At 55.7% G+C, this 27,220-nt stretch overlaps 13 protein-coding genes across 13 annotated transcripts; 8 read left to right on the top strand and 5 right to left on the bottom strand.

Annotated features, from left to right (window-relative positions):
- Positions 1-647: 647 nt before the first annotated feature.
- On the top strand, positions 648-1,247 carry IWZ02DRAFT_437423 (uncharacterized protein; the record flags this gene model as incomplete). The annotated part of the gene is made up of 1 exon (XM_066766628.1): positions 648-1,247. One exon carries the CDS (start codon positions 648-650, stop codon positions 1,245-1,247), a length of 600 nt encoding a protein of 199 aa, XP_066617937.1.
- A 299-nt stretch (positions 1,248-1,546) lies between these two features.
- On the top strand, positions 1,547-3,487 carry IWZ02DRAFT_146570 (uncharacterized protein). Its single transcript, XM_066761847.1, has 2 exons — positions 1,547-2,210; positions 2,379-3,487. The coding sequence occupies exons 1-2, from the start codon at positions 1,846-1,848 to the stop codon at positions 3,187-3,189; spliced, it is 1,176 nt and encodes a 391-aa protein (XP_066617936.1). The 5' UTR covers positions 1,547-1,845; the 3' UTR covers positions 3,190-3,487.
- Positions 3,488-3,841: 354 nt separating this feature from the next.
- On the bottom strand, positions 3,842-4,702 carry IWZ02DRAFT_494858 (uncharacterized protein; the record flags this gene model as incomplete). Its single annotated transcript, XM_066770080.1, has 2 exons — positions 3,842-4,259; positions 4,323-4,702. The coding sequence occupies 2 exons, from the start codon at positions 4,700-4,702 to the stop codon at positions 3,842-3,844; spliced, it is 798 nt and encodes a 265-aa protein (XP_066617935.1).
- Positions 4,703-4,828: 126 nt separating this feature from the next.
- On the bottom strand, positions 4,829-8,020 carry IWZ02DRAFT_494857 (Hydantoinase/oxoprolinase-domain-containing protein; the record flags this gene model as incomplete). Its single annotated transcript, XM_066770079.1, has 5 exons — positions 4,829-5,357; positions 5,456-6,174; positions 6,233-7,288; positions 7,337-7,885; positions 7,976-8,020. The coding sequence occupies 5 exons, from the start codon at positions 8,018-8,020 to the stop codon at positions 4,829-4,831; spliced, it is 2,898 nt and encodes a 965-aa protein (XP_066617934.1).
- Positions 8,021-8,894: 874 nt separating this feature from the next.
- On the top strand, positions 8,895-10,924 carry IWZ02DRAFT_146521 (amidase signature domain-containing protein). The gene is made up of 3 exons (XM_066761846.1): positions 8,895-9,043; positions 9,102-9,322; positions 9,386-10,924. Exons 1-3 carry the CDS (start codon positions 9,007-9,009, stop codon positions 10,844-10,846), a joined length of 1,719 nt encoding a protein of 572 aa, XP_066617933.1. The 5' UTR covers positions 8,895-9,006; the 3' UTR covers positions 10,847-10,924.
- Positions 10,925-11,794: 870 nt separating this feature from the next.
- IWZ02DRAFT_494855 (uncharacterized protein) lies at positions 11,795-12,181 on the bottom strand (the record flags this gene model as incomplete). The annotated part of the gene is made up of 1 exon (XM_066770078.1): positions 11,795-12,181. The coding sequence occupies one exon, from the start codon at positions 12,179-12,181 to the stop codon at positions 11,795-11,797; it is 387 nt and encodes a 128-aa protein (XP_066617932.1).
- Positions 12,182-12,402: 221 nt separating this feature from the next.
- On the top strand, positions 12,403-13,573 carry IWZ02DRAFT_437418 (putative general stress protein; the record flags this gene model as incomplete). The annotated part of the gene is made up of 4 exons (XM_066766627.1): positions 12,403-12,427; positions 12,457-12,839; positions 12,889-13,203; positions 13,268-13,573. The coding sequence occupies 4 exons, from the start codon at positions 12,403-12,405 to the stop codon at positions 13,571-13,573; spliced, it is 1,029 nt and encodes a 342-aa protein (XP_066617931.1).
- A 2,602-nt stretch (positions 13,574-16,175) lies between these two features.
- Positions 16,176-17,192, top strand: IWZ02DRAFT_464716 (uncharacterized protein; the record flags this gene model as incomplete). The annotated part of the gene is made up of 2 exons (XM_066768412.1): positions 16,176-16,750; positions 16,800-17,192. Coding segments are annotated over exons 1-2 (503 nt in total), but the record flags the coding sequence as incomplete, so codon positions are not given.
- Positions 17,193-17,203: 11 nt separating this feature from the next.
- On the top strand, positions 17,204-18,488 carry IWZ02DRAFT_464714 (uncharacterized protein). Its single transcript, XM_066768411.1, has 2 exons — positions 17,204-17,307; positions 17,361-18,488. The coding sequence occupies exons 1-2, from the start codon at positions 17,268-17,270 to the stop codon at positions 18,332-18,334; spliced, it is 1,014 nt and encodes a 337-aa protein (XP_066617929.1). The 5' UTR covers positions 17,204-17,267; the 3' UTR covers positions 18,335-18,488.
- A 232-nt stretch (positions 18,489-18,720) lies between these two features.
- On the top strand, positions 18,721-20,313 carry IWZ02DRAFT_146346 (NAD-dependent histone deacetylase SIR2). Its single transcript, XM_066761843.1, has 2 exons — positions 18,721-18,941; positions 19,000-20,313. The coding sequence occupies exons 1-2, from the start codon at positions 18,819-18,821 to the stop codon at positions 20,113-20,115; spliced, it is 1,239 nt and encodes a 412-aa protein (XP_066617928.1). The 5' UTR covers positions 18,721-18,818; the 3' UTR covers positions 20,116-20,313.
- Positions 20,314-20,943: 630 nt separating this feature from the next.
- Positions 20,944-22,317, top strand: IWZ02DRAFT_437415 (uncharacterized protein; the record flags this gene model as incomplete). Its single annotated transcript, XM_066766626.1, has 1 exon — positions 20,944-22,317. One exon carries the CDS (start codon positions 20,944-20,946, stop codon positions 22,315-22,317), a length of 1,374 nt encoding a protein of 457 aa, XP_066617927.1.
- Positions 22,318-22,716: 399 nt separating this feature from the next.
- Positions 22,717-24,426, bottom strand: IWZ02DRAFT_494851 (uncharacterized protein; the record flags this gene model as incomplete). The annotated part of the gene is made up of 3 exons (XM_066770077.1): positions 22,717-23,922; positions 23,976-24,330; positions 24,383-24,426. The coding sequence occupies 3 exons, from the start codon at positions 24,424-24,426 to the stop codon at positions 22,717-22,719; spliced, it is 1,605 nt and encodes a 534-aa protein (XP_066617926.1).
- Positions 24,427-24,770: 344 nt separating this feature from the next.
- Positions 24,771-26,992, bottom strand: IWZ02DRAFT_472334 (uncharacterized protein; the record flags this gene model as incomplete). The annotated part of the gene is made up of 5 exons (XM_066768943.1): positions 24,771-24,938; positions 24,960-25,150; positions 25,259-25,509; positions 25,609-26,619; positions 26,685-26,992. 5 exons carry the CDS (start codon positions 26,990-26,992, stop codon positions 24,771-24,773), a joined length of 1,929 nt encoding a protein of 642 aa, XP_066617925.1.
- Between the last annotated feature and the right edge of the window lie 228 nt (positions 26,993-27,220).

The raw sequence follows: 27,220 nt of genomic DNA, 5'->3' as shown, positions 1-27,220 counted from the left end.
ATGGCAGCCCGGTCCAGCTCCCATGCCACGTTAAACGGGGATTTGTAGTCGTCAAATATCTCGCGTCTCGAGAGTCTACCTGCAGAGGTAGTGACAGCGATTGGAAACCACTTGGACCTTGCAGACCTAGGTCTCTTCCGGAAGACGAGCAAGACAATGTGTGAGCGCCTAAACTTCAACCTGAAGAAGTATTTCAAGGTCATCAGGTGTTGGCCGATGCAGCCGGTATTTGACGCCCTTTCAAAGTTCCAGACTCAACCATTGGCCAAGGCAGTGGAGTCCTACATCTGGCTCAGGATCATTACATTAGTTCCCCCGGGAGAGGATGAATCCGAGGAAGAATTTTTGGATCTAGATAATTCCTCTAATGAAGAGGAGATTCGTTGAGACTTCCAAGATGCTGCTTTTCTGCCTGCCTCGCCCGCATTGCCCGATGCAGACCAGCAACGTCTGATACCGCTGTCTCTGAGCGGGTTCCCGAATTTGAAAATTGTGGGCATCTCATTCAGAAGGGGTCCACCAATACCAGGCCTTGGGACAATATATCAAGACCAAGACGCCGATTTCTGGGCCGGAGTTACAAACCAGATAAAGGTGCCTGTTGTTGGAGCATCGACTGGACTGGAAGCCCAGAAATTTTGAATAGCATGTATTTCGAGGGCCTTGTTGCTAAAGGAACTATATGGGAAATCCAACCACCAGGACCTGATTTTTGGCTTTTGGACTGTTACAGAGAGGGGTCCCTCAAACCAACGCTATTTGGCAAGGGATTAAAGCGTCTCAAATTTGAGCGTGTCCTTCTTAACATGAATCAAATTCAGGAAGCATTCGATTGTGTACCTACTTTGGAGGAAGTCACGTTCCAGGAGTGCACAATTGACGGTCCGCGCCTCGATGGGATACCGGTGGTGACCGAAAACGGTGAACTCCGAAAGGAGCTACGGAGACTGAATGTCGCTGGTTGCAATTTTCAGCGTCCAAACCGTTCTCAAATGAAGAAATTCTTTGGGGCGCTCCGAAGCTATGGACGCCTGCAAGGTCTTCATTTCGAAGCTGGGAGAGGTTTCTCATTCGACTGGAACCGCAGCGGACTTGAAGATGACCGGGCTCAGCTACTAACCGACATTAAGAGAAATCAAATCTTGAGCGCCTTAAATGCGATGAACCCCTACATTCGTGCCCAAGCGCAAGTGTTCCCTAATCCGGACATGGAGGTGAACAGGTGGACGGAGATCTTCCCTTACTAAAAGGCCGGGCATTCGAAGAGCCTCGAGTAAGATGGATAAGTGCTTTCGTGTCCGAATGCAAGTCGAACCCGGTCTGCACGAGATTGAAATTGAGTGGACATTTTGCGAAGGGTCAACAAGCGTTCTTGGCCTCTGATTTCGAATTTGCCAGTCGGTTCTGTCGGGATTCACCACGAGCGTGGGAGACGGAACAGTGAAGTTTCCTGAACGGGCTGCCTTGTCGTTTGCTTTTCTGAGCTGGCAGTCATTCGAAATTGCTCAATGTCGCTTCTTCCACGGCCCAAGCACATTCTTGCTTTATTTGAGGAGTGGAGGTGCTTCAGACAAAAGAGATGTCGAGGGACATGGCCTGAGACTCGATCTTAGTGGTCGAAAACTGTTTCTTGGTGATTTATCTCTCTCATTTGCGTATTCCTCGGAGCTAGGTCGTTCGGATCAGTATGCGGAGGAGAAAAGTGCCATCGGTGCAATCTCTCGAGGAAGTTTTCTACCCATGTCGAGCGTTGCCAACTCAAGATCTTCTGTGACACCATCTGAGTTCTACCAGTAGCGAACCCCTACCATCGTTGGATGGTCTGTGACTCAAAAGAGGTGCTCTATGACGTTTGTTTGCAACACCGCAGCTCGTCTGTGCGGGATCCTGCACCGCGTTCGCAGTTCCGCGAAACTACCCGGCCGTCCAACTCTAGGAGCCAATGAATGCACATATACACCCATCTCCTTATTGACGGCACAAGGACGGGCCGACACACAGATTCGATCAACTTTGAGCTCTTTAAAACATGCCGCGGTGCACGCAAGTGGAGAGACGCGTCAAGACGCGGTGCAGTACAAGGAGTCCCAGTCTTCCCAGCCACCCTCCCAGACCTCTCCTTCAGTAGACTACCAAGAAAGGCCGCCCAGACGAACGAGACTTCACGTTTCCACGAGGACGACCTCGGAAGCAGCGGCGGCGAAGTTTCGGTATGTCGACTCCTCTCTTCGGCTGCGATTAAAATCTTCTTGTCGACCTGGCGCCAGGTCACTGCCAGGTCGCCACGCCCTTGCTTCATCCCGGAGCCAGGGTATATATTAAAAAGATTCGGAAGATATCGCAACTTCACCTCAACCTTCGACTGACATTTCTCCCAGTCCGGACGTGGTAGAGCCTTCTTTTGCTTCAGCCGTGACGCACAAAAAGCTATGCCGTGCTCTACCTTCGATCACGCCTCTCCCCATAACACTCGAAAACCTCCCCACAATGGCTTCCATCAAAAGACTCTCAAAGTTCGAGACGCTCTCCGACGAACTGGTGAACGCAGTCGCGAAATACTTGGGCAATCATGACACAATGGAGCTCCGCAAGACGAGCAAGAAAATGCGCGATCACCTCTACTCCAACACCAAGGTGCAGGCCTGCTTCAACGAGCTCGAAATCCCTTTCGCGTCATGGGAATTCCTGGACATGCGCATCTTGATGAAGACGCCGCTGGCTTCGGCAATCAAGAGCCTCAAGCTCTTCAAGACGGACGACTCGGACCAAATTGACCAGATGATGGCCTTCGGCAGCAACGTAGGCGACGGAAATATGGCGACGCCCGGCATCAGAACGAAAGGAGGCAAAGTTGTCATCGAAAACGCAGAGGAGATGGAAAAAGCACTCATAGAACGGCCGCAGCGGCTCTTTGCGGACCTCGTCAATGACGGCTTCCCGAACCTCATGACCATCGACTTTGTCTGTGGCAAAAATCTGCCGCTGGCGCAAGCAGGCTCCCTGCGCGACCCGAGAGCTGACGACTTTGAGTTCCTCGCCAGAGTTCTGAAGAGGACGACGCAGTCGCTGAATGTCAGCCTGAGCTACGAGAAGGGCTCTTTCAGGCTAATGTGGGCCGGATCAAACCCATCCACGCAGAGCTATTGCACCCAGTCACTAGGACATATCTCGAGCTGCGCCAGGCCATAGACTACTTCATGATTCATCAGGACTGGGTGCTGCCGGTGCTGAACGGGCACGCGTTGAGGAATCTCCAGCTCCACCGCACCGTGCTGTCGACGTGGGATCTCCGCATCTTCATCGAGGCGAGCACCGTCAACGGGCCCCTCGAGTTCCTCATGATGACGCAGTGCGAGATTTATGCCGGCCGCGAGGGCGAAGAGCACCGCTTCTTCACGCACAAGAAGAGCCCGCTGAAGACGTCGCTTCGCAAGCTGGGTCTTTCTCACTGCCTCTCGCACACTGTACCTTGGGTGCGTGTCTTCAAGGCCTTCCGCAAATACACGCAGCTGGAGATCATCGTGTTTGAGAAGATTGTCACCCCTGCTGGTCTCGTGTGGTTCGACTGGGACGGCAACGGTGCTTTGGACGACGGAAGCCGGTTGCCGTCGATCCAGACTGAGATTGGCATCAAAGCCGCGCTGAACAAAATGGTTGAGTGCTGCGACGCGGTGTCGCCGCCGCCTGGTTAAGCTACCTCGACCCCCATGATCTCTCACGACTTTCCTTTGCATCTTTTCTCTTGGAATCTGGAGCATGTTCCAAAATTGTACTTAGCTTGAGAGATGTTTGTCCAATTCCAACTGAATCAATGGATATCCTCTTTCGTTTCTTTCTATCTCTATTCTCGCGTAACTTTCTCTCGCGAACGAAAGTTCTGCGGCAAAGAATTCAGGCTACAGTCCTGCATGGACACAGGTGGGCTGATATGTATGAAGTGCTCACCAGGAAAAGCGCAAGATTTGGACATGACATCATTCACCATGCGACAAGACACGGATTCGAAATTGTACCGAGTAAATGTTAGAGAAAAGTCGGCAGCGTTGACAACGACGCCATACTTATCGCGGGCACCGGGCAGGGTGACGAGGCCGCGATGCACCTCGAGCGCGACCGTCTCGGCCGGCCGCGTGAGCGGGTCTCCCAGGCCGCCGCCGCCCCACGTTACCCACTCGAGCACGTCGCCCGGCTGCACGTCGAGGTGGTCCATCTTGCTGGGCAGGATCTCGTAGTGCTGCGCGGCCGAAGGCGTGCCGTAGCTATCGTTGCGGAAGACGGCCTTCCGCGAGCGGCTGCCCGGCGCGCCGCCGTTGACGCCTCACGGCTTGGTGAGCCAGCGGTCGTCGTGGATGCTGACTTCGCCTGCGCACAGGAAGCGGTATAGCGTGCGCTGCGCGTTGCCGCCGCGGTAGAAGCCCGCGCCGCCGCTGTCGGCGACCGCTTCGTTCGCTTCCACGATGATGGGGAAGTACAGCTCGATGTTTTCGGTTGGGATGCTCTTGATGGCGGGGAAGAGGCAGTGGCAGTCTGGCCCGTCGCCCAGAGGTCGTGCTGGCACGCCGCCGAAGCCGATTTGGTACAGCAGGAACCACTCGCCGTTGGGCTTCCAGCCGGAGTAGAAGAGATGCGGTGAGTCGGAGAAGCCGGAAGCGGCGCGGTAGGCAGGGTTACGCTGGCCGAAGAGCGCTTGGATGACGTCCATGATACGACCAAGAAGGTGAGTGCGGCAAGTGAGAGAACCAGGACGCATAGGACGCAGAATAGTGCCCGAGGGAACATGCAGGTCGACCAGGTCGTGAAAGCCGTCGTTGACGACGCAGTGCGGGTCTTAGATGGCGAGCAAGAAGTATCCAATAAAAATTTTGAACATTGGCATCGACAGGTAGTAGTTGATGGACGTGAGGCTCTGGGGCAAGGTGCCGTCCCAGTCAAATACGAGCCGGTTGCCGACCTTTTGCATCGAGCACGATATCGCCCAGGGCCCCACCTCGTGTGCGTTGTTGTCGATGAAGTCGGTGAGGCTGGACCGTTCGTCGCCAATCTTGGTCTCGATGATCTGGCTGATGGCCGAGCGACAGCGCGCGAGCAGGTCGTCGGTGGCAGCCTGGCACACTTCGATGCCAAAGCGGTCACACAGCTCGCAGACTTGAGTCGATGCGGTCCTGCAAGCTGCCACGAGGGCGGTCAAGTCGCTCTGGAACCACTCAGGGATACGGCTGTTGCGGCAAAAGACGGTGAGCAAGCTGTCGTTGAACTGGCCCTTGGAGTGGAGCTCGACAGGCGGGATTTGGAGACCATCCTCGAAGATGGTGGACGCGTTGATGCTCATGGAGCCCGGAACCTCGCCTTGAACGTCCCTGTGCCTTGTAAGTAAAGTAATCGCAACAATAGGGGGTGGTGTACCTATGTCAAGTGGCCAAAGTTGGCCGCCCATCCCAAAATCTTGCCGTGGTACCAGATGGGCAGCATAACAATGACATCGTTAAGATGCGACACGGCGCCCTCCGTCTCATACGTGTCGTTGGTCACAAACACGTCACCCTCCTCAATCGTACCCTTCCAATTCTTCAAAAACTGTGCGATGAAGCTGCCAAACTGGCCCACAAGCATCTGCCCCTTCGTGTTCGTAATAACATTAAACTCATCTTGCTGGTCACGAATGGTAGGACTCATGGCGCCGCGCAGCATGAGCGTGTCCATCTCGCGCCTGATGCTGCCGAGCGAGCTGGCATTGAGGGTTGGGATGAGATGGTTGCGCTCGACGGCTTCGCGCGCCGACTGGGGCGTGTCGACTAGCTCCTCGGCCCACGTCTGCGCCGTCTCGTCTGGTCGGATGAGGATGTTGCCCATGCCGTCAATTTCACCCTTATACCCAGGCAGAATTAGCGTGTTGCTGTCCATCTCGGTGATGATGCAAGGACCGGACATGCGGTAGCCTTCCTTGGTAATGGCGGCTCTGTCCCAGAATGTTGCCTCGACCCTTTCGCCGTTGACAACGATGGGGCTGCGCGAGATGATGGCGGAGTCGGGAGGTGGAGAGGAGGGTGCGGCGTCGATCGATTGAATCGTCACTTCGGGAGAGCCGTCGGTGGCTTTGACGCGCAGACGCATTATTTCGAGATCGATCGTGTCGGGCGGGGAGAAGCTGAATTGTTGTTCGTGGAGTGCGGCGAACTTTTGGCGGAGGAGAGAGAAGAGAGTATCGGTGTCGTTGAGGGATGTCGGCCTCGACCATGTCGACCGTGAGCGTCAGGGCCTGGCCCTTGTACCTCATGTCTACTTGGTACGAAATTTCCAGAGCCGGGTCCTCGGTGGCGAGCGCTTTCTTCATCGTGTCTGTGCATCCGATCTTGAGTCCATCAAACGCAGCCCTGAGCTCTTCTGCCGGAGTGTTGGCTAGCACCTTGATGTACGTGCAAGACTGTTCGTGCGACATCTTTGTTGTGGCATCGCCCTGAGCGCATAGAATACCAGGGGCAGGAGGAATGATGACGGGGAAAGCTCCAAGAAGCTTGCCGACAGCATTTGCATGCAGAGGACCTGCACCTCCAAACGCAACCAAAGCAAACTCGCGCGGGTCGTAGCCCTGCTCGACAGACACTAGACGCAGCGCACCGTACATGGTCTCATTGACCAAGTTGATGATGCCCTCGGCTGCTTGAGACACGCCCAGACCCATCTGCGAAGCTATTGACTCGACGGCCGTAGCAGCAGCCTGGACATCGAGCTGAAACGCTCCTCCCAACAGCTTGGACGGCAGATATCCCAGTACCAAGTTTGCGTCAGTCACAGTAGCGAGCGTACCGCCTTTCCCGTACGCCACAGGCCCAGGTCGGGCTCCAGAGGATTCGGGGCCAACGCGAAGTGTCGAGGTCAGCTTGTTGTAGTTTGCAATAGATCCACCTCCAGCGCCGACTGTACGCACGTCAACCGACGGCGCCTTGACAGTGAGCAGCCCAACGACAGTCTCACGTCGCAGGACGGCATTGGTTCCCGGGATCAAGGCGCAATCTGTTGGAGTTCCACCCATGTCGAGCGTGATGAGGTTCTTGAAGGGTGTGTTTTTGGCAATCACATGTCCAACACCAATGACGCCTCCTGCAGGGCCGCTCATCAAAATGTTTACGGGTTGCTGGCCGGCAAGGTCGACCGAGGTCAGATCACCGTCTGACTTGAGGATTCGTAATGTGTCCGCGTCCGGGCTCAGCAGGTTCTTGAGCTTGTTGAGATAATTCTTGACGACTGGCTTGACGACAGCATTTGCGGTGGTAGTGACCGTGCGTTCGTACTGGCTTCGTCAGCTGCCGGTCAAGGTTTGGTGTGGCAGCAATCTCACCTCTTGGATCTCGGGCAGGATTTCTGTAGAAGTGACCACTGCGACTTCTGGCCCAAACTCATCCTCCAGGATTTTTCTGATCCCCTCTTCGTGCGCATTGTTTGCAAACGAATTTATTAAACTGACGGAGATGGCCTCTGGCTTCTGCCTTTTCAAGTCTTGCAAGCTCTTTCGGAATTCTTTCTCGTTGAGTGGTCTTACAACCTCGCCTTGGATTGAAATTCGCTCGGGAGCCTCCACTGTTATCTCCAACGGTACTACTGGGGCTGGTTGCTGCCAATTAATCCACGCGCCAAGGCCGCCAGGGATTTGAGATCTTCGGAAGCTGAGAATGTCTTTGTGGCCAGAAGTGACAATGAGGCCCGTCTTTGCGCCCTCCCCCTCCAATATTGCATTCGTAGCGGTGGTCGTTCCGTGGTGAATGTATTCAAACTTGCCGTCCCAGACATACTGCTCTTTCAAGAGTGCTCTTACTTGGTCGACGCCCTCCTTCACTGCTACGCTTTGGTCGACAATGTTGGTGGGGACCTTTGCGCGGACCGTATTTCCCTCAGGCGTGATGACTCAGACGTCTGTAAACGTTCCCTGTAGACGCCCATGAGAAACTTGTAAGTTTTAATGCTCCTGATGAGCACTTACGCCGACGTCTACACCGAGACGGTATCCTCTGGAACTCGACGACATGGCGAAGAAGGCTGTGGATTTCTTGAAAGGGTATCAAGAATAGCACAAACGACCAAAAATCGGGCTTGTTATCTTAAATAGCAAGCCTCGCGCAGCCTCACAGTCAGCGGCGCCTCGTTGACGGACGTGGCTAGCCGATAGATACGGTCTTGGGCCATGGCGTTTCGGTCTCTGCCTTCACACATGGCGAGAAAGCATCCGATTGCATGGCATGGCTATCTTGGTCGGGCAGTGACCAAACGGGGTGTGGAGCGATAAGCTGATAGACGTGGGTGCGACGTCGTCCTCAGTGGCCAGTTGGTGGCCACTCTGGTGGATGCCGACACATCGGTACTCGGTGCCGAGAAAGCGACATCATACAAGGCAGCCGACCCAGTTTCGGGCCAGTTCGAGTCGTTCAACATTTTCCGCTTGTGGCTTTTGAGATGCAGAGAATGGAGGCGCGAAGAGGGAGACTCTGGGTGCTTGCTGACTAAGTGCGATGGGAGCCTAAGGCCACTAGCCCCAGCTTGAGGCTCTCCACATCCCGGCAGGGTCCTGGCTGTAATCAATTTTGAATACAGCAATTTAGCCGGAATTAGGGTAATGTAGAATCTACTCTCAAAAGCAGCCGTTCTTCTGGTTCTTCATTCAACAGGTCGTAGGTTTCCTTGGCTGTTTGCAGTTGGAGCAGCTGTCCGCACAAGATTGGTTTCAGGGGGTGTGAATTACAAACCCGACGAACCCCATATCTATAGGTCGACCAGACGAGTCCGTAGATAAGCTAGACCTACCGGTACTGCACGGATTCCCCATATTGTTGATCCCTTGGTCAGCCCCCACTCATCGCGCATATCTGGACACGCGCGTTTCGAACGGCCGTGGCCTGTGGAACTGGAAGCCGAGATTGGGTCGAGATAGCATAAGAGGCGAGAACAAATACGCAGCTTTGTGGAGTGCGTTTCTTCCTGGCTTATTATCTGAAACTCCTGAAGTAGCCGGGAAATATGTCGGTCGTCTTTCTAAGCAACGCTCCTGCTACGGGTACGTCTGGGTGCTGGATTGGTTGTAGAATGAGGATGCTAACAAGACGGTACAGTAGACATCGAGAGGCTGCGCGCAGTTGCGGCGAAGCATAATGTCAAGATTCCCGCTGAGGAGGAAGACTACTACCGACACCTCCTGAATGGACTGGATGCCACGGCGCAGCAAGTTGCGGATCTCCCGGAGTACGAGGATCCAAGACTCAAGCCCGAAGTGGAAACACTGCCTAGACAGTGGTTCAAGCAAAAGCCAAACCCTCTCAACGGTTGGAGCCATCGGGTAAGTAGCTTTGATGTGAAGATGTGAAGAATCCCAAAAGCAAAAGACTGACGCCAATTTCAGTCTGAGATCAAGTCTCCGTCTCCAAAAGACAAGCGGTTGGCCAACCGCACCGTCGCATTCAAAGACAATGTCTCCATTTGCGGCATGCCACTTACTGGTGGAACTACACCCGAGATTTTGACGGGCGAGTCAAAATATCCCATTCCAAGGATTGACGCCATAGTCGTCAAGCGCGTCCTCGAAGCTGCGGGAACAGTTAGCGGAAGTGCAAACTGTGAGCATCTTTCCATGTCGCCTCTCTCATTTACGTCCTACTCGGGTCCAATTCAGAATCCGTGGGCGTGTGGTTACACCACGGGCGGCAGCTCGAGTGGCTGTGCAGCTCTGGTGGCAATCAACCAAGTCAAGGAGTGGCGCAAAAGACATGGACTGCCATCCATCGACGAAGAGCTCGGACAAGGTGTAGACATGGCGATTGGAGGCGACCAAGGCGGCAGCATCCGCTTACCATCAGCGTACACGGGAATTTACGGCCTGAAGCCCACACATGGCCTGGTGCCGTACTCCGGAATCCTCTCGCTTTTCCCAATGATTGATCACACGGGCCCGATGGCAAGCAGTCTGGAGGACCTCGCAACGCTGCTGGGAGTCGTCGCTGGATACGACGGGATTGATCCGCGCTGCACACCCGAGACACCCCTCAGGGAGAAGGTACCAGACTACTCTGCACAACTGGCATCTTTCAAGGCCAACAAAGAATCCGCTGGAGAATGGACCGCAGAGACTGCTGGTCGGGGTCTGCGCATTGGAGTCATCACCGAATCTCTCGCGGTGCCAAACCTGAGCCCAGAAATCTACAGCGTCATCCAGTCGGCTATCACGCAGTTTGAGTCGATTGGCGCGTCGGTCAGGCACGTATCGATCCCAGAACACCTTCTGGGTCCGTCGATTTGGACCATTGCCACACGCGCTGGCATCGCGTCTCTGGGAATGCGCAACATGCCGCCTCCGCTGCTGTGCTATCCCTGCCCGGACATTACGCCTCCAGAACTCTCGCAGTCGTCGTTTGAAGTCTTGGACCGCCACAATCCAGCTTTGGTCAACATGGTATTCAACGCAACGCTTTTGAAAGAACGGCCAGATGGGGCGTCGCTGGCGGCCAAGGCGATGATGCACGTGCACGAGCTGCGAGCGGCGTATGACCGGGCTTTGGAAGAGCTGGACGTGTTGATTACGCCCGTGATTACACGCATGCACAGCCAGAACCCGTCGCTGGAGGGATCGGTCGAGGATAAGATGAAGCCGGCGATCGGATCGACACTGAATACGTGCCAATTCAACGTAACGGGTCACCCAGCGCTGAGCATGCCGGCGGGCTGGGGCAAGGCCGAGGACGGCGAGGCAAAGATGCCGGTGGCCATGCAGATTATTGGGATGAGATTCGACGAGGAGAGCGTGCTCAAGGCGGCGGCAGCGTGGGAGGCTGGCGGTCTCGGACTCGATAAGTGGGATGGCAGGTAGAGGAGACGTTCGTTGTGTGGTTGTAGACAGACGACGGGACCCGGACTTGTGGAACGTTTTCTCCTCCGCAAATCGATTTTGTTGATCATCCATGACATCCGAATCGTCAACGCGACGGGTGTTTGCCGTCCTGAATTTTTGGTCGACTAAGCACATCAACAACCGACTGCTGGCTTTTCTTGCAAACCCCGCGCTGACTTTTGTCGCATTGCTCCAAGCCAATGATGCCGGCTTGAAATCGAAAGCAAAAACAATGGTACGGCCACCAGCCCTGGCAAGTCGTTGGCTCTCCAGATACGCGACAGTGTTATCGCCGGGTACCCCAGATTCGCGAGTCGTCCGTGACTCGGCCGGCTCGTCAGATCAAGCATCGGATGGGGCGTAAAAGAGCATGGAGACGCTGGATGGAGATGGACAAGAGGTTCAGGTTGACGCGAGACGAGGGACGCAGCCGCCGAGGTTGCTCTGACGTGCAGCGCAGGTGGTAGTAGTACGATAGATGGGATCATCCTTGGTGACAGCGCCAAAAAACCAACTTCAAACGTAGTGACCGGATCTCGGTGCAACGGTTGTCGGCGTTGAGTAAACAGCCTAGGTAGGCACTTTCGCTGCTCAATGCCTGGCGCTTCAGCTCCTTCATCACGATTTTTCTTCACAAATATACGCTGAACAGCTCCAGCTCGTCCAAGAGCCCGTTCCCAAAGTTCCCACGACTGACCGCTCAGCTCAATACACTCTCAACACTCTCTAGGCCCCTCTCGAACAAATCCTCGGCCTCTCTCTCCTCCGCTAACGCCTTGCATTTCCCAAGCTCCTCGGCCAACTTCAATACGAGCCCCCTCTCTGCCTCGGTCAACTCGCGCGCCACCAAAACTTTCTGAATCGCTGTAATACTTACTCTGCACCACGTCGCCCTCCAACTCGGACAAGCTGTCAACCAAGTCGTCCTCAAAATTCAGACCCATGATCCCAGCCTTCGAGTGCCAGCGTCTCCTCCAGAATCTCGACGATCTGTGGGAGTGCATCAAAGACGAGGCCACTCCCAGTCATGGCGCGGATCCGGCGCAAGACGTTTCCGTACGCGGCTGTCGCGAGTGGGCGCGGCGTTGCGGCGCTGTCGTGTTTGTACTCGAAGGCTTTGTCGACGAATTTGTTGGTGTCGCGGAGGTAGCGCTGCGCACTGTCGATAAAGAATGACGTGAACGCCGGATTGGTAGCCAGTTGGCCGCGTATGATGGAGCGCAGTCCCTCGGCAGGCAGATCTGCAACTACCGTATCGATCATCATGTTGACGTGAGAGGTTCTGGCCGCGACTGGGGGCGCGTTGGTGACCATTATTTCTGGCCGTTTGGATACTTCTTGTTGGATTACACTCCAGCCAGCACCACTGCTCATGCTATAGACGTCGAGATGTAGCCGCACTACTGCAGAGCATACGCCGAGCCAGCAGTGGGGAGCTTGCATGATTGGTCTGCAACTAAGGCACCGGGGTAGCAGAGCCCCACACGCGACGGCAGCAACCATACTCTCCCTGTTAACATCAACGCTTGTCAACAATGTCTTTCTCAAATCCAGCATCAGGTTCTACTCTAAACACCACAGCAAAATAGCCGAAACCGTGATCGAAACCTTCCACATAGGCTCCCGCAGCGTTCCGCGCCCCTCCGTCGGTCTCTGGCAACGCTTGAGTCCGCAATGGGGCACGGCGCCGCTATCCAAAATCAAGAAGCGCTTCCAAGCGCTCGTCGAGGCTGGCTTTACCGAATTCGATATGGCCGACCATTATGGCGACGCGGAGCTGCTGTTTGGACGCTTCCGTACGCGGTGCGAGGATCGCGACAGAATTTGCTGCGCTACCAAGATCTGTCTCTTCGAAAAAGTCGACCCGACGGATGAAGTAATGAATGCGGCACTGTCACAGCGGATTAAGAATGTCAAGGCGCAGAGCATCGATCTGTGCCAGTTTTATGTTCAACACACACTTCGCCGCCATGTCCCTCCCCGCTCCTCTTCCTCCATCGCCAACTAACTACACAATATAGTACGACAACGGCGAGCACTTCAAAGCGCTTCAGTACCTCCATAACGACACGCGCGTCTCGTCTCTCGGCGCCGTCGACTTCGACACCTTGAAAATGGAGCAAGCGCTTGCAGCCGGAATCGCCCTTGCAACGAACCAAGTGCAGTTCTCGCTCATCGACTCGCGACCAACGGTGAAAATGGGTCCGCTGTGCGTAAAGCACGGCGTCAAACTGCTGAAGTACGGCACGCTCTGCGGCGGCTTCTTGGCCGACAAGTGGGTCGGGGAGAGCGCGCCGGCGCTGTGTGGCGACGGCATGACGCCGAGCCATCGGAAGGTAAGTGATGCTCCTCTCTAAACTTATAGCCGGACTGTGCTGATGAAAATAGTACTAAGAAGAGATTGTGGCGTGGGGTGGATGGGATCTCTTTCATGAACTACTTGAAGCGCTCAATGCGATTGCAAAGAAACATGGTTTGTCTGTCTCCAACGTGGCGACGCGTTGGGTGTTGGACCACGAGTACGTTGGTGCCGTAATCGTTGGCACGCGGCTTGGCGTCAGCGATCGAACCGATGAGAACCCCAAGGTCTACGGGTGGAGACTTGATGATGGCAATTTGCAAAAGATCGAGGAAGTGTTGCAGAAGAGTAGACGGGAGGAAATGTTTGAGCAGATGGGCGATTGCGGGATGGAGTATATTCATTGAACGCGTGGGCATGCGGGCCACGACCAGTAGGAGGATAGATGAGGTGAGTGCAGCTTCACATGCATCGTTGCGCAAGGCTGACTTGCTGTGGATAGCCTGTCGTGGAACAATGCTGAAGAAGACCTGGTCTCCTCTGACTTGTAGATGCTCTTTCCTTGCCATCTTGGCTGCCCAACAAAGACAGTTCTCTGACTACATTACATGTCTTCATCACTCACTTTTCTGCCAATCAGATTGGCTATACCAGCAAGTCTACCTCTACACATATGTCAGGCCTCTCTTTATTGCCCTCTCGACACTGGGTACTGCTTTTTTGCTGCGGTCAGCCACATATCCTTCCCTTCTGTCAATCTCACACACAACTCGTTCAAGCCGTCATGTCTCAACAGGCTAGGACTTCGGAAGTATACTTCCAAGCTACAAGCAAACCCTACCGTGCTGACTGGACATCCAACCGCAGGCAGCACCGCGAACATGGCCTATAGCGCACGGCACAACCGTGAGATGACAAGTGCTGCGTGCGACGGAGAAGTATGAACATAATCTTTCCCCACCCACCGACCCCGTTGGCGGCCAGCAAGCCAGCCAGCCTCGCCCCACCCGCTCCGCTCTCTGCCTCTGCTTCTTCTTCTGCTTCCACGACATCCCATATTTCACCATCGCTCGGACGGAAGAAGAAGAAGAAGAAGAAATTATGATGTTCCCCTTTCGAGCGTGGTCTTGGTCGTGGTGGTGGATATGTCTGCTTTACTTTTGCCGTTGGTCACTGGCCCAAGAAATACCGGCGCCCGTCACCTTCGAACCTAGCGGTGAATGGTAAGTTGAGTCCATCCACCCATGCGACACCTCTCAAAAGCCGCACGCAGGGAACAAACCCTCGAAAATAATCTCGTCCCTTACACACACACACTGACATTTTCCAGGGACGGCAATGACGGGCCATGGTCCTCCTTCGGGCTACGTCTGGGCCCAACAAACAAAACGCAACACGTCCGCGTCTTCCCAAGCTTCTTCTTCAGCAACATCTTCGTTGTGCAGCCGTCCGGCTGTCCTCCAGATAACAACACCAACAGCACCAGCAACCTGACGCAAGCCGACTGCGCCGAGGCGCGCGGCGAAATGTTCAACTTGTCCGACAGCAGCGACTGGGCGCCGCTGGGCAACTTCACGTGGAAGCAGGGCTCCCCGAAGCTGGACTTGGCCGGCATCTTTGGCAACGAGACCGTCGGACTGACGTACGATGACACCGAGCCCATCATCAGCGAGCAGACGGTGGCGGCCATGGAGAAGTACGACTTTTGGGTTGGCAGTTTCGGCATCTCGCCCACCCCGTTCAATGTGTATGGCTATGATGAGCCGATGCGGAGTTTTTTCCAAGCAATGAATCAGACGGGCCGCATCGCGAGCAATACGTGGAGTTATACGGCGGGAGCGCATCATCGTGAGTTCCCCTTCCCCCCTTTCCGCTTGCTTGAACTGTGTCAGACAGACAGACACTTGACATTGGAAACAGGCAACTTCACCGCGAGCCTCATCTTCGGCGGCTACGACGTCTCGCGCTTCGACGCCGGCACGTCGGTGCGCAGCCCCGTGGTGCAGAACGCGGACAAGGCCTTCACGGCGCTCACGGTGCAAATCAAGACGATACGGATCTCGGGCGTCGACGCCGCGCTGCAAAACGTGACGAGCAAGAAATTCGAAGCGGCGCTCGAGCCAGCCTTTTCGGCGCTATTCCTCAGCGAAGCCATATGCTCCAGCTTCGCAAGGGCCTTGAATCTGTCCTGGGACGCGGCGTCGGAGCTGTATTTCATCGCCGACGACGTGCACGAGCAGCTGATGGCGCGGAGGCCCAACATCACGTTTACCATTTGCGACCCGGAAGACACGAATTGCCACGACATTGTCTTTCCGTACGCGGCTTTTGCGCTGAACGCCACCTGGCCGCTCGTCAAGTACGACAACGACACCGCCGTCAGCAACAATATGTCGATCGACTACAACCCGCGCCGATACTTCCCCATCAAGCACTCGAAAGAGGCCGACGGCTCGGCGACGCTGGGCCGCGCCTTTCTGCAAGAGACGCACGTGTTTGCCGACTTCGATCGCCAGTACTTCAACCTCTCGCAGACCGTGTTCGACAGCAAGGCCGAGTCGCGCGTGATTACCGTGCAAAAGCCGGTAGACGAAGATTACGGACTCAGCGGCGGTGACATTGCCGGCATCGTCACTGCCGTGATGACAGCGGTGGCGACGGTCGCGTATCTAGCTTTCGCAAAGGCGAAGCGGCACTGGCCTTTCAGAGCGGCAGCGACATCGCCGTCAGTTGAGGGAGATGAGCCGGTCGCGCTCAAGCCCGAACTCGACGGCGCAGGCGCGCCGCGCGCGGAGATGAGCTGCACCGAGAACCTCAAGGAGATGCCGAGCGCGGAAAAGCCGAATGAGCTGGCGCCGTGCCAGTCTGGCGGCGATGCGGAGCTCATGGGGAGTATTCCGCTCTATGAGATGCCAGCCCAGGACGTCCAGGAAGTACGGGAGGTCGACAAGCCGAAGACGCAGGTGAGCTTGTAGGTGGCTGTTGGATCGTGTGCGACTATAGGTACCAGGTAGGTAGGTATGTAGCTAGAAGTTCTCCTTTAGGCGCAGCAAAGGAAAGAGGCGGCATTATTTCGTCATTTCGACCCCCAGTGCAACTCTTTCGCGGCGGGCCGTCGCAGCTCGCAAGGACTGACGTTGCGCAGACCCCCCCGGCTTGTGTGGTATTGTGTATGGCGCGCCTGCTTCTCATTGGCCCAGTCTTACACGGAAGCATTCTTCATGGTGGCATCGTGCAACTCTTTCGAATCCCTGGGGCCGTTTTTTCAGGCGCTAGGCGTATCCATGATGGCCAAGCAGTCTGTCCTTGGTACATCGGGGCTCGCACTTGGAAGGCAGTTGGTCGCACGCCGTTGTTGGTCAGCGTCTGTGGTCTGGTCGAAGGAAAAGTTCCTGGCTCCATCGTGTGATCAAAAGCCTTGCGTTGCGCATCAGGCATGTCCTTTGGATGTAGCATTTCCAAAGAGCCCGGACGATGATTCTTCGCGCGTGGATGCGGGTATGGCTCTCAATCTTCGTTTACAAAGTTGCCGCACAATCGAGTCACAGGCCGAATGCTCTGTCAATTGACCCTAGTGGCCACTGGTAAGCTCTCCAGCGCCATTCGGTTGTTCTCTTGTTGATTCAGACGTAGGGACGGGACCGACGGGCTATGGTCCACGTTCGAGCTCAAGCTGGGTGGGACGTCAGGTTGGAAGGCCGTCCGCTTGCTGCCTTCATTCTCCGTGGCTACCATTTTCGCCATCAACGCATCAGCATGCGCGGAAGTGTCGACACAAGACTGCGCAGAAAGTCACGGCGGTGTGCTGCAGATCAATGCAAGCACCGATTGGGCCAACACAGGAGAATACTCGCTCGCGCTGGGGCAAGACTTTGGATATGGGACTAGCTCTGGGAGCTTTGGCTTTCAGTCCGCTGCGCTGCCCAACTCGGACATCGGCGTCGTCAACGGCCAGGCTGTGGCGATGATGGAAGAATCTAATTTTGGAGTTGGCCTCATGGGGCTCGCGCTCGACAACACGCCGGCTTCGACGTTTAGCAGGCAGTACTCGAGTCTTACTGGTAGCCTCAGTTCCATGTCTTTCACATTTACGGCGCGAGAATGGGCACCGCGTGGGGCTATACGGCTGGGTCTTTTCGGCGTAAGTCTTCCTTGAGAATTCGACGACACAAGGCTCACATATATTGGTGCCAGGAAATTTCTCCGCAAGCCTGACGTTTGGAGGATACGACTTGTCTCGATTCAACCTCACTGGAGCTGTCGAAAATCCAATCAACGTGAACGCCTCATCACCTCTCCAACTCACTGTTCAAGAAGTCACAGTCTGGTCCAGCAATTATTCAAGTTTTGGGACTGGATACGGATCACCGGACCTTGCTCTGAACGCCACAGTAGAGCCGGCGCTGCCATATCTGTGGCTACCGGAGTCCTGGTGTTCGACCATTGCCTACGAATTCAATTTGACCTGGGATGCGGAACGTCAGCTTTATGCCGTGCCCGACAACATCAGCGTCGAATCGCCAGATCTTAGGGTCTCGCTCAAACTATGTGGAAACGGGGCATGCGAGCCCTTCACGCTCCCTTTTTCCGCGTACGTCTTGGCGACAGATTTGGCATCGAACGCGAGTACCAATAATGCGTCAGCTCGTTATTTTGCGATGAGACCGTCAGAAAATTTGATACTGGGCCGTGTCTTTTTGCAGGAGACGTATCTCTTTGCGGATTACGACCGCAACTTCTTCAGGATCGGCAAGGCTATATTCGACAAGGACGCTGATCCCGTCATCATTGCGTCAGAAGGAAAACCAGAGGACCCAGTGCTCAATACGGGAGAAATCGTCGGGATTGTCATTTCAGGCGTCACTGTGCTCGCAACTGTCGGATACCTGATGCTTGCCAAGTTTCGAGATCTTTGGCCCTTCAGGAATAGGCCAAATACTTCCGACGATGACATCGTCGATGTTAAACCGGAGTTGGACGGGGAGGGAAAGCCCTGGGCAGAGCTGAGTGGAAAGGAGCAGCAGGAGCTTCCAAGCGCTGGAAAGCCAAATGAAGTGGCGAATTCTGCAGGAGAGGACGTGGAGCTTGAAGGAAGCATTCCATTGTACGAACTACCAGCTGGATATGGGCAAGTATCAGAAGGGAGATCGAAGGCTGCAAGGTCGTGATGATGGATGGTAGCGTTGAATTGAGTTGGTCGGTTGTCAAGAGGTGGCGTTTGGTCCGTTCCAAGCTTCTGCGTCGTTCAACATCGGTAATATTTGCGTTCGGCATGACGAGATGACTTCGAAAGGCGGAAACAAGCATGTGGTTGACAGAGAGGAGAGAAGTTCAAGTTTGTGAGAGAAAGACGCGACGTAGTTGCCCGCGGAGGATTAGTCATCCAGTTGGGCGGAATTGGGAGTAGCGGAGCCAAGGAAGCCATGACGCTGCCCTGTACCAACACCACCACCATCTGTCAAAAACCCTTGTTCCAGTCAAAATTGTCCCCAACTTTCCGCCAAAGTGCATCGCATACGCCACTTATTCAGCCATCTTCCCAAAATAGGTCGCAAACACAAACCTCATCGCCAGGGCGGCAAGCCGTCGCAGCAAGGCAAAGGAAAAAATCCAGACAGAGGAAAGGCCGGCAAAGGCAAGAATTGGTGGAAGATGGGACAGGAAGAGAGCACAATCGTTGATGACAGCAAGCCGTCGGTGACACTGGAGAGTCGCACCGTTGAAGGTGTCGGCAAATACCTGCGCAATGGACGCGCGAAAAAAGTCGTGGTAATGGTAAGCACCAGCGTTGAAGCCTGACAAAAGCTTCCTCTCACTGACCTTCTTTTCTCAGGTTGGCGCAGGCATTTCGACCTCTGCAGGCATACCAGACTTCCGCAGTCCCGATACTGGTCTCTACGCCAATCTTGCGCGTCTCAACCTCCCTTACGCCGAGGCCGTCTTCGACATTGAATACTTTCGCAAGAACCCGTTGCCCTTTTACACGCTAGCGCAAGAGCTGTACCCCGGAAAATACCGCCCAACGATCACCCACTCGTTTATTAAACTCCTGCAAAACAAGGGCATACTGCTAAAGTTGTTCACACAAAATATCGACTGTCTCGAGCGCGAGGCCGGTGTGTCGGATGACAAGATTGTCGAGGCGCATGGATCTTTTGCACGACAACGCTGCATCGACTGCAAGTCGCCCTACTCCGACGACAAGATGCAGACGGCAATTCAGAAAAAGACAGTACCTCGGTGCTTGAATGGCGATTGCAACGGGCTGGTCAAGCCGGACATTGTCTTTTTTGGCGAACAGCTTCCGTCGGAATTCTTCGAGAACCGAGACAAGCCTGCCGAAGCAGATCTGGCCATTGTCATGGGCACCAGCTTGACCGTCCAGCCGTTTGCCAGCCTGCCGGGTTTCGCATCGGAAGATGTGCCGCGCGTCTTGATCAACAAGGAGCAAGTGGGAAGTCTGGGCTCCAGACGTGACGACGTCCTCGTACTTGGTGATTGCGATGACGGCGTGAGGAAACTGGCCAAAGCATGCGGCTGGTTAGAAGAACTGGAAGAGCTGTGGCGCATGACTGTTCCCAAAGCTACTGCGGACCTTGGCAGCCAGCCAGAAGAAGCCAAATCAAAGGACCAGCTTGTGGAGGAGGAGATTGACAGACTGACCAAAGATGTTGACGAGACTCTCCGAGTGTCATCAAACCTCTTGCGCGACGAGCCCCAGCAGTCTGACGACAAGTCCCCCAGCCCACCTGCGCCAGAGCCAGAGCCGGAAAAAGTATTGGAAAACTCGCCGGAGATGGGAAACGTGCTGGACACGAGCTCCGACAGTAAAAAGGATATGCCTGACCAAATCACACGCGACGAAACGCCCAAGGTGCCGCAAAAGCATCTTCACGAGGGAGGTTTGGCCCACGTCTTTCCACACATGGGCAGCAAAAGCTCGCTGTGATTGGTCCGTGTGGTAATCGGGAGATCAACAATCCACATGGGGCGAAAAGACAGCTCGAGCCTCAAACCTGGCGACTCGATCTTGGCAATGGATGGAACGGAAACCGCTTTCACATTCCGCTGTGAATACAATACCCCTGAATTATTCACAGTGCTGAAGAAAAGACAGCCACTTTCCGAGCTGCCGACATCATCCATCATGCTACCTCGCAGCTCACGTCAGATTCGCAGCGTTAAGACGCAGGCTGCAGACCTTTTATTGACAATCACAACCACTGCCCTGTACCACTGGGCGCAGTGTCCTGCGCATGTCTGAGCCTTGCGACATGATTTCTTCAGCCTCAAAGCAACGAGTCCAACTTGCAGTCAAATTTAGCAGAGGTCCAGTAAGCATTGGATGGATCTGGCAATTGTTCCATGGTCAATAGCAGCGGCAGACGCGGGCACAGGCATCTTCGGACTTGACGCCGCACAATGGAACTGCAGCTGGCAAAGAGCAGTGGATTTCCCGGCAGATGCATGCGAAATAGGACTCACGGCTCGGTTCCGCTGTCGAGAGCTAGCTGGAATGGGAAGGGATTTGCCTTTGGCCCCCAGACAGATCAACCCACCGCAGGCTCTGTTGGCCGCAGTCAGTGAAGCCTTGTCCACGGAGCGCCGTGTGCCAATGATGCTGGCCCCTATAGCCGGGTCCGGACGTCCAGATATTAATCGTCCGTCCTTCTTGGGGCTCTCCAGACAAAATTTCATCTTTTGCGCCTTCAGTCGTCTTGTCTGCTGTCCTGAAACCGACCTAAAATTCGATCCTGACAGTAAACAACGGCCCACCATGGCCCTCTCGACGTCGTCATTCCCTCTTACCAGTGGGCTCTTCACGGATGCCGTCTCGATTCCCGCCGCTACTTCCACACAATCCAACGTCGCCAACGTCTTGGTCAATCGAGATGGCACTTCAATCGACTACTTGTCTGGGATATATTCCATCTGGGAGCCCTCTGACTACGCACCAACATCAACCAATACCGTCCCTCCCTCGAGCATCAGCGTCGCCCCGTCCCTATCAAGTGCTTCATCTTGTCTCTCGTCTTGGGACGTGTATGAGGAAGGATACTCGACATACACAACAGACACCTCGATCCCGGCGCAAACCACAGTGACTCTGACGTCCGTTAAGAATGCAGCCCCAACATCGCTCCACACACTCTGCGACGGAGTCCCGCGAGCGCCATCAGGAGTGTCGGAATACCGCACCTTCAACAAGACGATCACGACCGCGTCAGCCTTCAGCGGCGTCACCAACGCTTCAACCAACACCGTCACGGCGACGCCTACATGCTCGGTTGGTGGTGATCAGTGCTTCGCGCTCGGCAGCGACTTTTCATGGTACACGACGATGAAGAGCCCGCACGACAACCTGATCAACCCAGACGTAGGGCCGTGCAAAAACTTCCAGTACTGCGAACGTTGCCAGGTGCGCGCGCGCTCCGTCGAGCTATTTTACTGGCCCGTCACGACGGGCTCCCCCCTCTGCAACACTACCGCAACCGCCCCCGCAACCGCAACGGCCAAATCGACCATCACGCCTGCGCCCTACGCAAACATCAGCACCATTGTGACGCGCGGCGTTACCATGACATCACCCAGCGTCTACCTCAGCTTCGACTACCTCGTCGGCATCGGCGGCGAACTAGTCAACCACCAAACGCAAATCTGCGGGCAAACAACCTCCCGACTCATCGTGGCGATCCCACCCGAAAGCCTCTCCAGCATCCGCACCGTCGGCCGCTCCGCCAACAGCGACGGCGGCTATGCCTACGTCTCCGTCACCTCGAGCTTCGACTACGCCGACCTCAACACCGTCCCTGCCTCCGTCTACCGCGGCATGAGCAAGTGCTGGACCGACACGGCCACCACCAACGTCTGCAGCACCATTTACGATGATTATGCCCCGCGCCTCGTCATCCCTGATGCCGTTAGGGATCTGGTGCCGCTGTGGCGGAATTGCGATGCCTGTCTCGAGGGCGTCGTTGATCCGCCTGTGCCGCTTAAGACGGCGGATTCGCTGTTGAAGAGGACCGCAGAGGCGCTGCCGGTTGAGGAGACGGGTGCGCCGGCGGTAGCGAGGAGGAAGCAAGTGCCGGTTGATGAGAGTGTGCCGAGGGAGACGGCGTCGGTGGCACCCGGGCGCGGGTTGAGGTGGTAGGGAGAGTCCGACGGAGACGAAGAATCATGGCGTGGCTTTCCTGGCAAAGGGAGGATCATTTCAAGCGCTTCTTGGACGGTACGCGTTGTAGATACGACACGATGCGGGAGTGGATACAGTCTTCAGTTCTGCTTAAGAGGTGCAAGGGTTTTGTGTGGGTGGATAGATAGACAAATTCCCATAATGTGTTTTCACGTTCAAGCCCTGTGGTTCTTCGCTTTTGGTACCACACGGCCTCCCTTCGACGGTCCCTTGCTCGCCCTTCCTTTGCGAAGCGCGTGAGAGATGACATGTCAACAACAGCAACCACCGCAAGAGCAAACCCCACACTCAACGACTCGAAAACTTCCTCAGCCACGACAAAGCAATGAGATACTCGAGACACCACTTCCTCACTGCTTACATTACAACATCACTGTCAGACTTGACGTCTTTGCCCTCTTCTTCATCACTGCAATACTGCACATTTTTCACAAGGTAAGTGATTCCATTAGAATCACAGCGCGACTCACGCTTGCCATGGTATGTGCAATAGCGCGAGCCAGGCAGCCTCGGAACGTTACAATCGTCAAACAAGCGACACCGAGGTTGTCCATCAACCGTGTCCCTCCTCTGCGGCGGGAGAATGGGCGGCAGCTCGAGCTCAAACTGATTGATCCGAATAGTCTGGAAAGGACGCAGCGAAGAAAGATTGGCAAACAGGGGGCGAAAGTCGGCTGCGACGTCGAACAAGCGGTCGACGAGGGCCGAAACCGAGGAGAAGAGCTCGGAATGATTCGTCTCCATCTCGCGGCGTTTTTGCAACGGCTCGTATGCCGAGGAGCTGGGCGACGAGTTCCAGCACACTTTCGACACGTCTGCGTAGCGGCGGGGGCTCCATCCGGAGCTGCCGTGCTTGCGGATCCCAATCATGACGGCGTCGCGGATCGAAAGGCAGGGGATGTTGAGGAACTTCTGTCGTACCCTTCTGACCATGTCTTCAAACGAGTTGTGGTTTTGGTATGGCGGGTGGTTTTCGCCGTATGTCCAGCCGTGGAAGACTTTGTTCTTTTGCCAGCCGTCGTCTACGTTTCTGGTATACGGGATGCCAGCGTCCCACGAGCCCATCAGTCGAAAGACGCTTGGCACGATTTTGACACGGCCCTCGGTCGATTGCAGTATAATGGCTGTATTCAGAGCGACCATGGAAAATGGTCGGTCGAGCCCACATTCTACCGTGACAGGCATGGCCATTCGCAGCAACGATGATGATTCTAGAAAGCTCCGAGAAACAACAGAAAGACAACTGAGGATTGTCTCATGGTAAAAGGCAGGGCCGATGTCGAGATCGTAGAGCCTTCTGGACACTTCTTGGACAGACAAGTCTGGAACATGGTTCCATCCGTGATTCAAGCGGGGAAAAAGACGCATGTAATCACACCGTTCTTTGGTAAATGTTGGCTGGTACATCGAAGAAGGGCGTTGTCCTTCTTCCGGGTGCCCAGGATGATGAGCATTTACATGCTCACCGATGTCTCGATACAGGCCGTACCATCCAGCAGTGACATTCCAGTTGCAAGGACAGCCGACAAAAGGCACGGGGTGCTCATGCGCATGGTGTGTGTCCTCACAACGTCAGCATCAACCCAGCTACTCCTAGACTGCACTGACAAACATACCCACGCGTCAGGAAGCGATACCACATCATCAGCCCACTTGTCCTCATTCTCAGACTCAACCTCTTCGCGCCATAGATGCCGCTCCCCGTCCTGAACCTCACCAATGTACGCCTCAGCTCCTCTGATATGCGGAACAGGCACCGGATGAGCCTCTTCCAGATGAGCGCAGTCCTTCCGCACACTCGCAGCCTTGAGCCTGTCCCTCTTGCGACTGTGCAGCCTGGCGACAACCTGCTTCACAATGCCCATACCTTCGACATACTTGAGCGCGGCAAACGTCGGACTGCGGCGCAAGAGGGTGTTGCGGACGGCTTTGAACGTGGGTGCCACATGACTAAGGAAGGGGATGAAGGACCTGTTTGGCTTTAGCGGGTGGGATGCAACGGTCTGAGCGCGAGCCGCCGCACTCGACCTGAGAGTTGCTGATTTGGCCTGTGTTGGTCGGTTCCATGGTTGTGCAATAGGAAGAAACGGAGTGGGAGCTGTGCAAAGACGACGCGGTGAGCGATTTCGCGCTTAGAGGGGCATCAAAGATGTGGACATGAAAGCGAGACTCAAAAGTGGGACGCATCAAGGAGGCATCACGGCGAATTCTGCCATTGCATGTCTGGTGGAGAGGTGGAGGTGAAATGGAGATTGAGCAGAGGCCAGACTGATAAAGGAACAAAAGGCAGCGACGTCGTCATAGGGAAACCACCTCACAAAACAACACCATCCAGCTTGAGAATGCTCAACGGAAACGCTCAGTGTGTCCCTTATGCCAATGCTTCTCATAACACTCCCGTCCATGCTCACCTACGCGCGCACCTGCACATCCTTCCTCTTGCCCTCGTCCACCTCAACCCCAGCAACAGCCTTCGCCACGCCCTCCTCATCCTCCCTCATCTCAGTCTCCGCCTTGCCTTCCTCCCCTCCCTCCAACGCGCTGCCCTCATACCCAGCCAAGCCCTCCCTCTCCCTCAGCTCCCTGACGCCAGCTTTGACCTTGTCCGCGTCGATGCCGACGGCGCGCACCCAGGCGGGGTCCAGCGCGTCGAGCCGCAGATACGGCGCCAGGTCGCCGATGGGGCTGGTCTTGAACTCGCGGTTCCAGCCCATTCCCAGGTGCGCCCACGGGTTGGAAAAGGCGTAGGAAATTTCGAAGTCTTCCCAGCGGGGGGACGCAATCGTTTGCACTGTGAGTGATGTATTTCGTCAGCCCTCAGCCAAGAAGCCCAATCACAACGCACTGGAAACGCCAGAGGAGAACGAAGACGAGGAAGAAGAAGAAGAGGAAGACATACTGTAATGCAGCGAGCTCCCCGGCCACACGGCATTGATGCGGCCGGTCACGTTGTCACGGTACCAGCTGCGGCAGCCGCTCTTCCACACCGTGTGCTTGTACCACTCCTGCGTGTGGTGGTTGAAGGCGTCGCTGACGTCCTGCTTGGGCGCCCACGCCTTGACGTGGTCGCGCTGCATCTTCTTGATGACCTGGATCATGTAGTCGGCGACGGAGCCGAGTGGGCCCGCCACGCTGCCAGACTCGACGGGCCTACGATCGTCAGCTATGCTTGCTTGATCAAGGTCTTTTTGTCTCTGCATGGTGGTGATTTGAAGGGTGGGAGGGGGAAGGAGGAAAGCAAAGACGCACCATGTTGGTCCGAGAAACATGATGAAGTTCGGCATGCCTGGCACACCCAGCCCCAAGTAGCTCTCTGGCCACTGCTTCCAGTACTCACCCAACTCCCTGCCCTCGCGGCCGACGACGGGGAAGCGTGGGCGGTAACTGACATCGAACCCCGTCGCGGCAACAATGGCATCAGCCTCCCTCTCGATGCCCTTACTATCGACAACGCCCGTCGGGGTAATGCGCTCGACCGCCGCAAAGTGGACATCGACATTCGGCTTGGTAATAGCCGCCATGTACGCATCGCCAGGCGTGACACGGCGACAGCCGACATCGAAAGTCGGCGTGAAGCCCTCCAGCAGCCGCTCGTCGCCAATGTGCTCGCGCATGCGCTGCTTGAGCGCCGCCTGCGCGGCGCCTTGCGCCTCGCTGTCCGCGTACATGAGCGGCCACATGTTATTGACGTCTTGCTCGATCTGCTTTGCGTGCGCGACCAGCGTGTCGGGCTGCCGGCGAAAGTCCTGCTTCTCGTCGTCCGCGTAGTCTTTGCGGCCGCCGAATGCGCCGCTGAAGTCGACGAACCATACCCCTGTCCGCACGTACACGTCTAGATGCCCGGCGTGGGGCTGCATTGACGGGAGTGTTTGGATCGAGCTTGCGCCTGACCCGATGATGGCGATGCGCTGGTCTTTCCACTGGGCCGCGCCGTAGTCCCGCGGCCATTCGGCCGTGTGGACCACGCGCCCGCAGAACGACGACAGGCCCGGGATATCGGGGTGCTTGGGGGCGTTGAGAATGCCCGTGGCATACAGCAAGAGATGACACGAGTCGGTAAACTCTTCGACCGAGTCGCCCACGCCCCGGCGCATTCTCAGCTGCCATTGCCCGCTGTCCTCGTCCCAGGTGGCGCCCGTGACGTGCGTCGAGAAGGTCATGTACTTGCGTAGGTCAAACACCTCGCAGACCTTGTTCAGATACGCCCAGATATCAGACGCAGAAGAAAAGAACTTGGGCCAGTCGGGGTTGAGCGCGAAGCTACATGGGCATCAGCCAAGCCAGATTCCCCCTTTCCATGCTACGACAGAGATGCTACTACTCACTTGTACGTGTACGCATGGCTCGGGATGTCGCACGCACACCCGGGATACCTATTCTCGAGCCACGTGCCGCCAATGTCGTCATTCTTCTCGTAGATCTTGAAATCGACGTTCTGGCAGTGCTTCTGGATCTTGTACGCGTTGAGGATGCCCGAGAAGCCGGCGCCAATGCATATCACCTTGAGCGGCCGCGCCGCCGGATCGTCGTACGTAATGTCGGGCACCGAGTAGCCCGTCGAGCCCGGCGTCGAGTAGTCCCAGCGTCCGTCCTTGATGAAATCCGACGCCACGGCGTTGATGTCAGGTGCCATGTCTGCTTGTCTGCTTGCTGTTCTTGTCCGAAGACTGACAAAGAGTAGAGTGAATAGGGGAAAAATAACACGGAGAAAAGCTACACAGGTGCCTGCAGAGACAGACAGTACAAGCAGCAGCAGCCGCACTTAAAAATGAGACGATCACCACCTCACCTCAGCATCTCCTGCGCCGACCGAGGTAGGTAAGCCGCTGTGTCGCCCCTCCAGCTCCAACACCTCCTCAAT

The sequence above is a fragment of the Phyllosticta citriasiana genome (assembly GCF_038021145.1).
Source record: "Phyllosticta citriasiana strain CBS 120426 chromosome Unknown IWZ02scaffold_20, whole genome shotgun sequence".
In the NCBI taxonomy this organism is placed as follows: Eukaryota; Fungi; Ascomycota; class Dothideomycetes; order Botryosphaeriales; family Phyllostictaceae; genus Phyllosticta; species Phyllosticta citriasiana.
The sequence above is the reverse complement of the archived record's forward strand: the minus strand, read 5'-3'. Positions and strand labels throughout refer to the sequence as shown.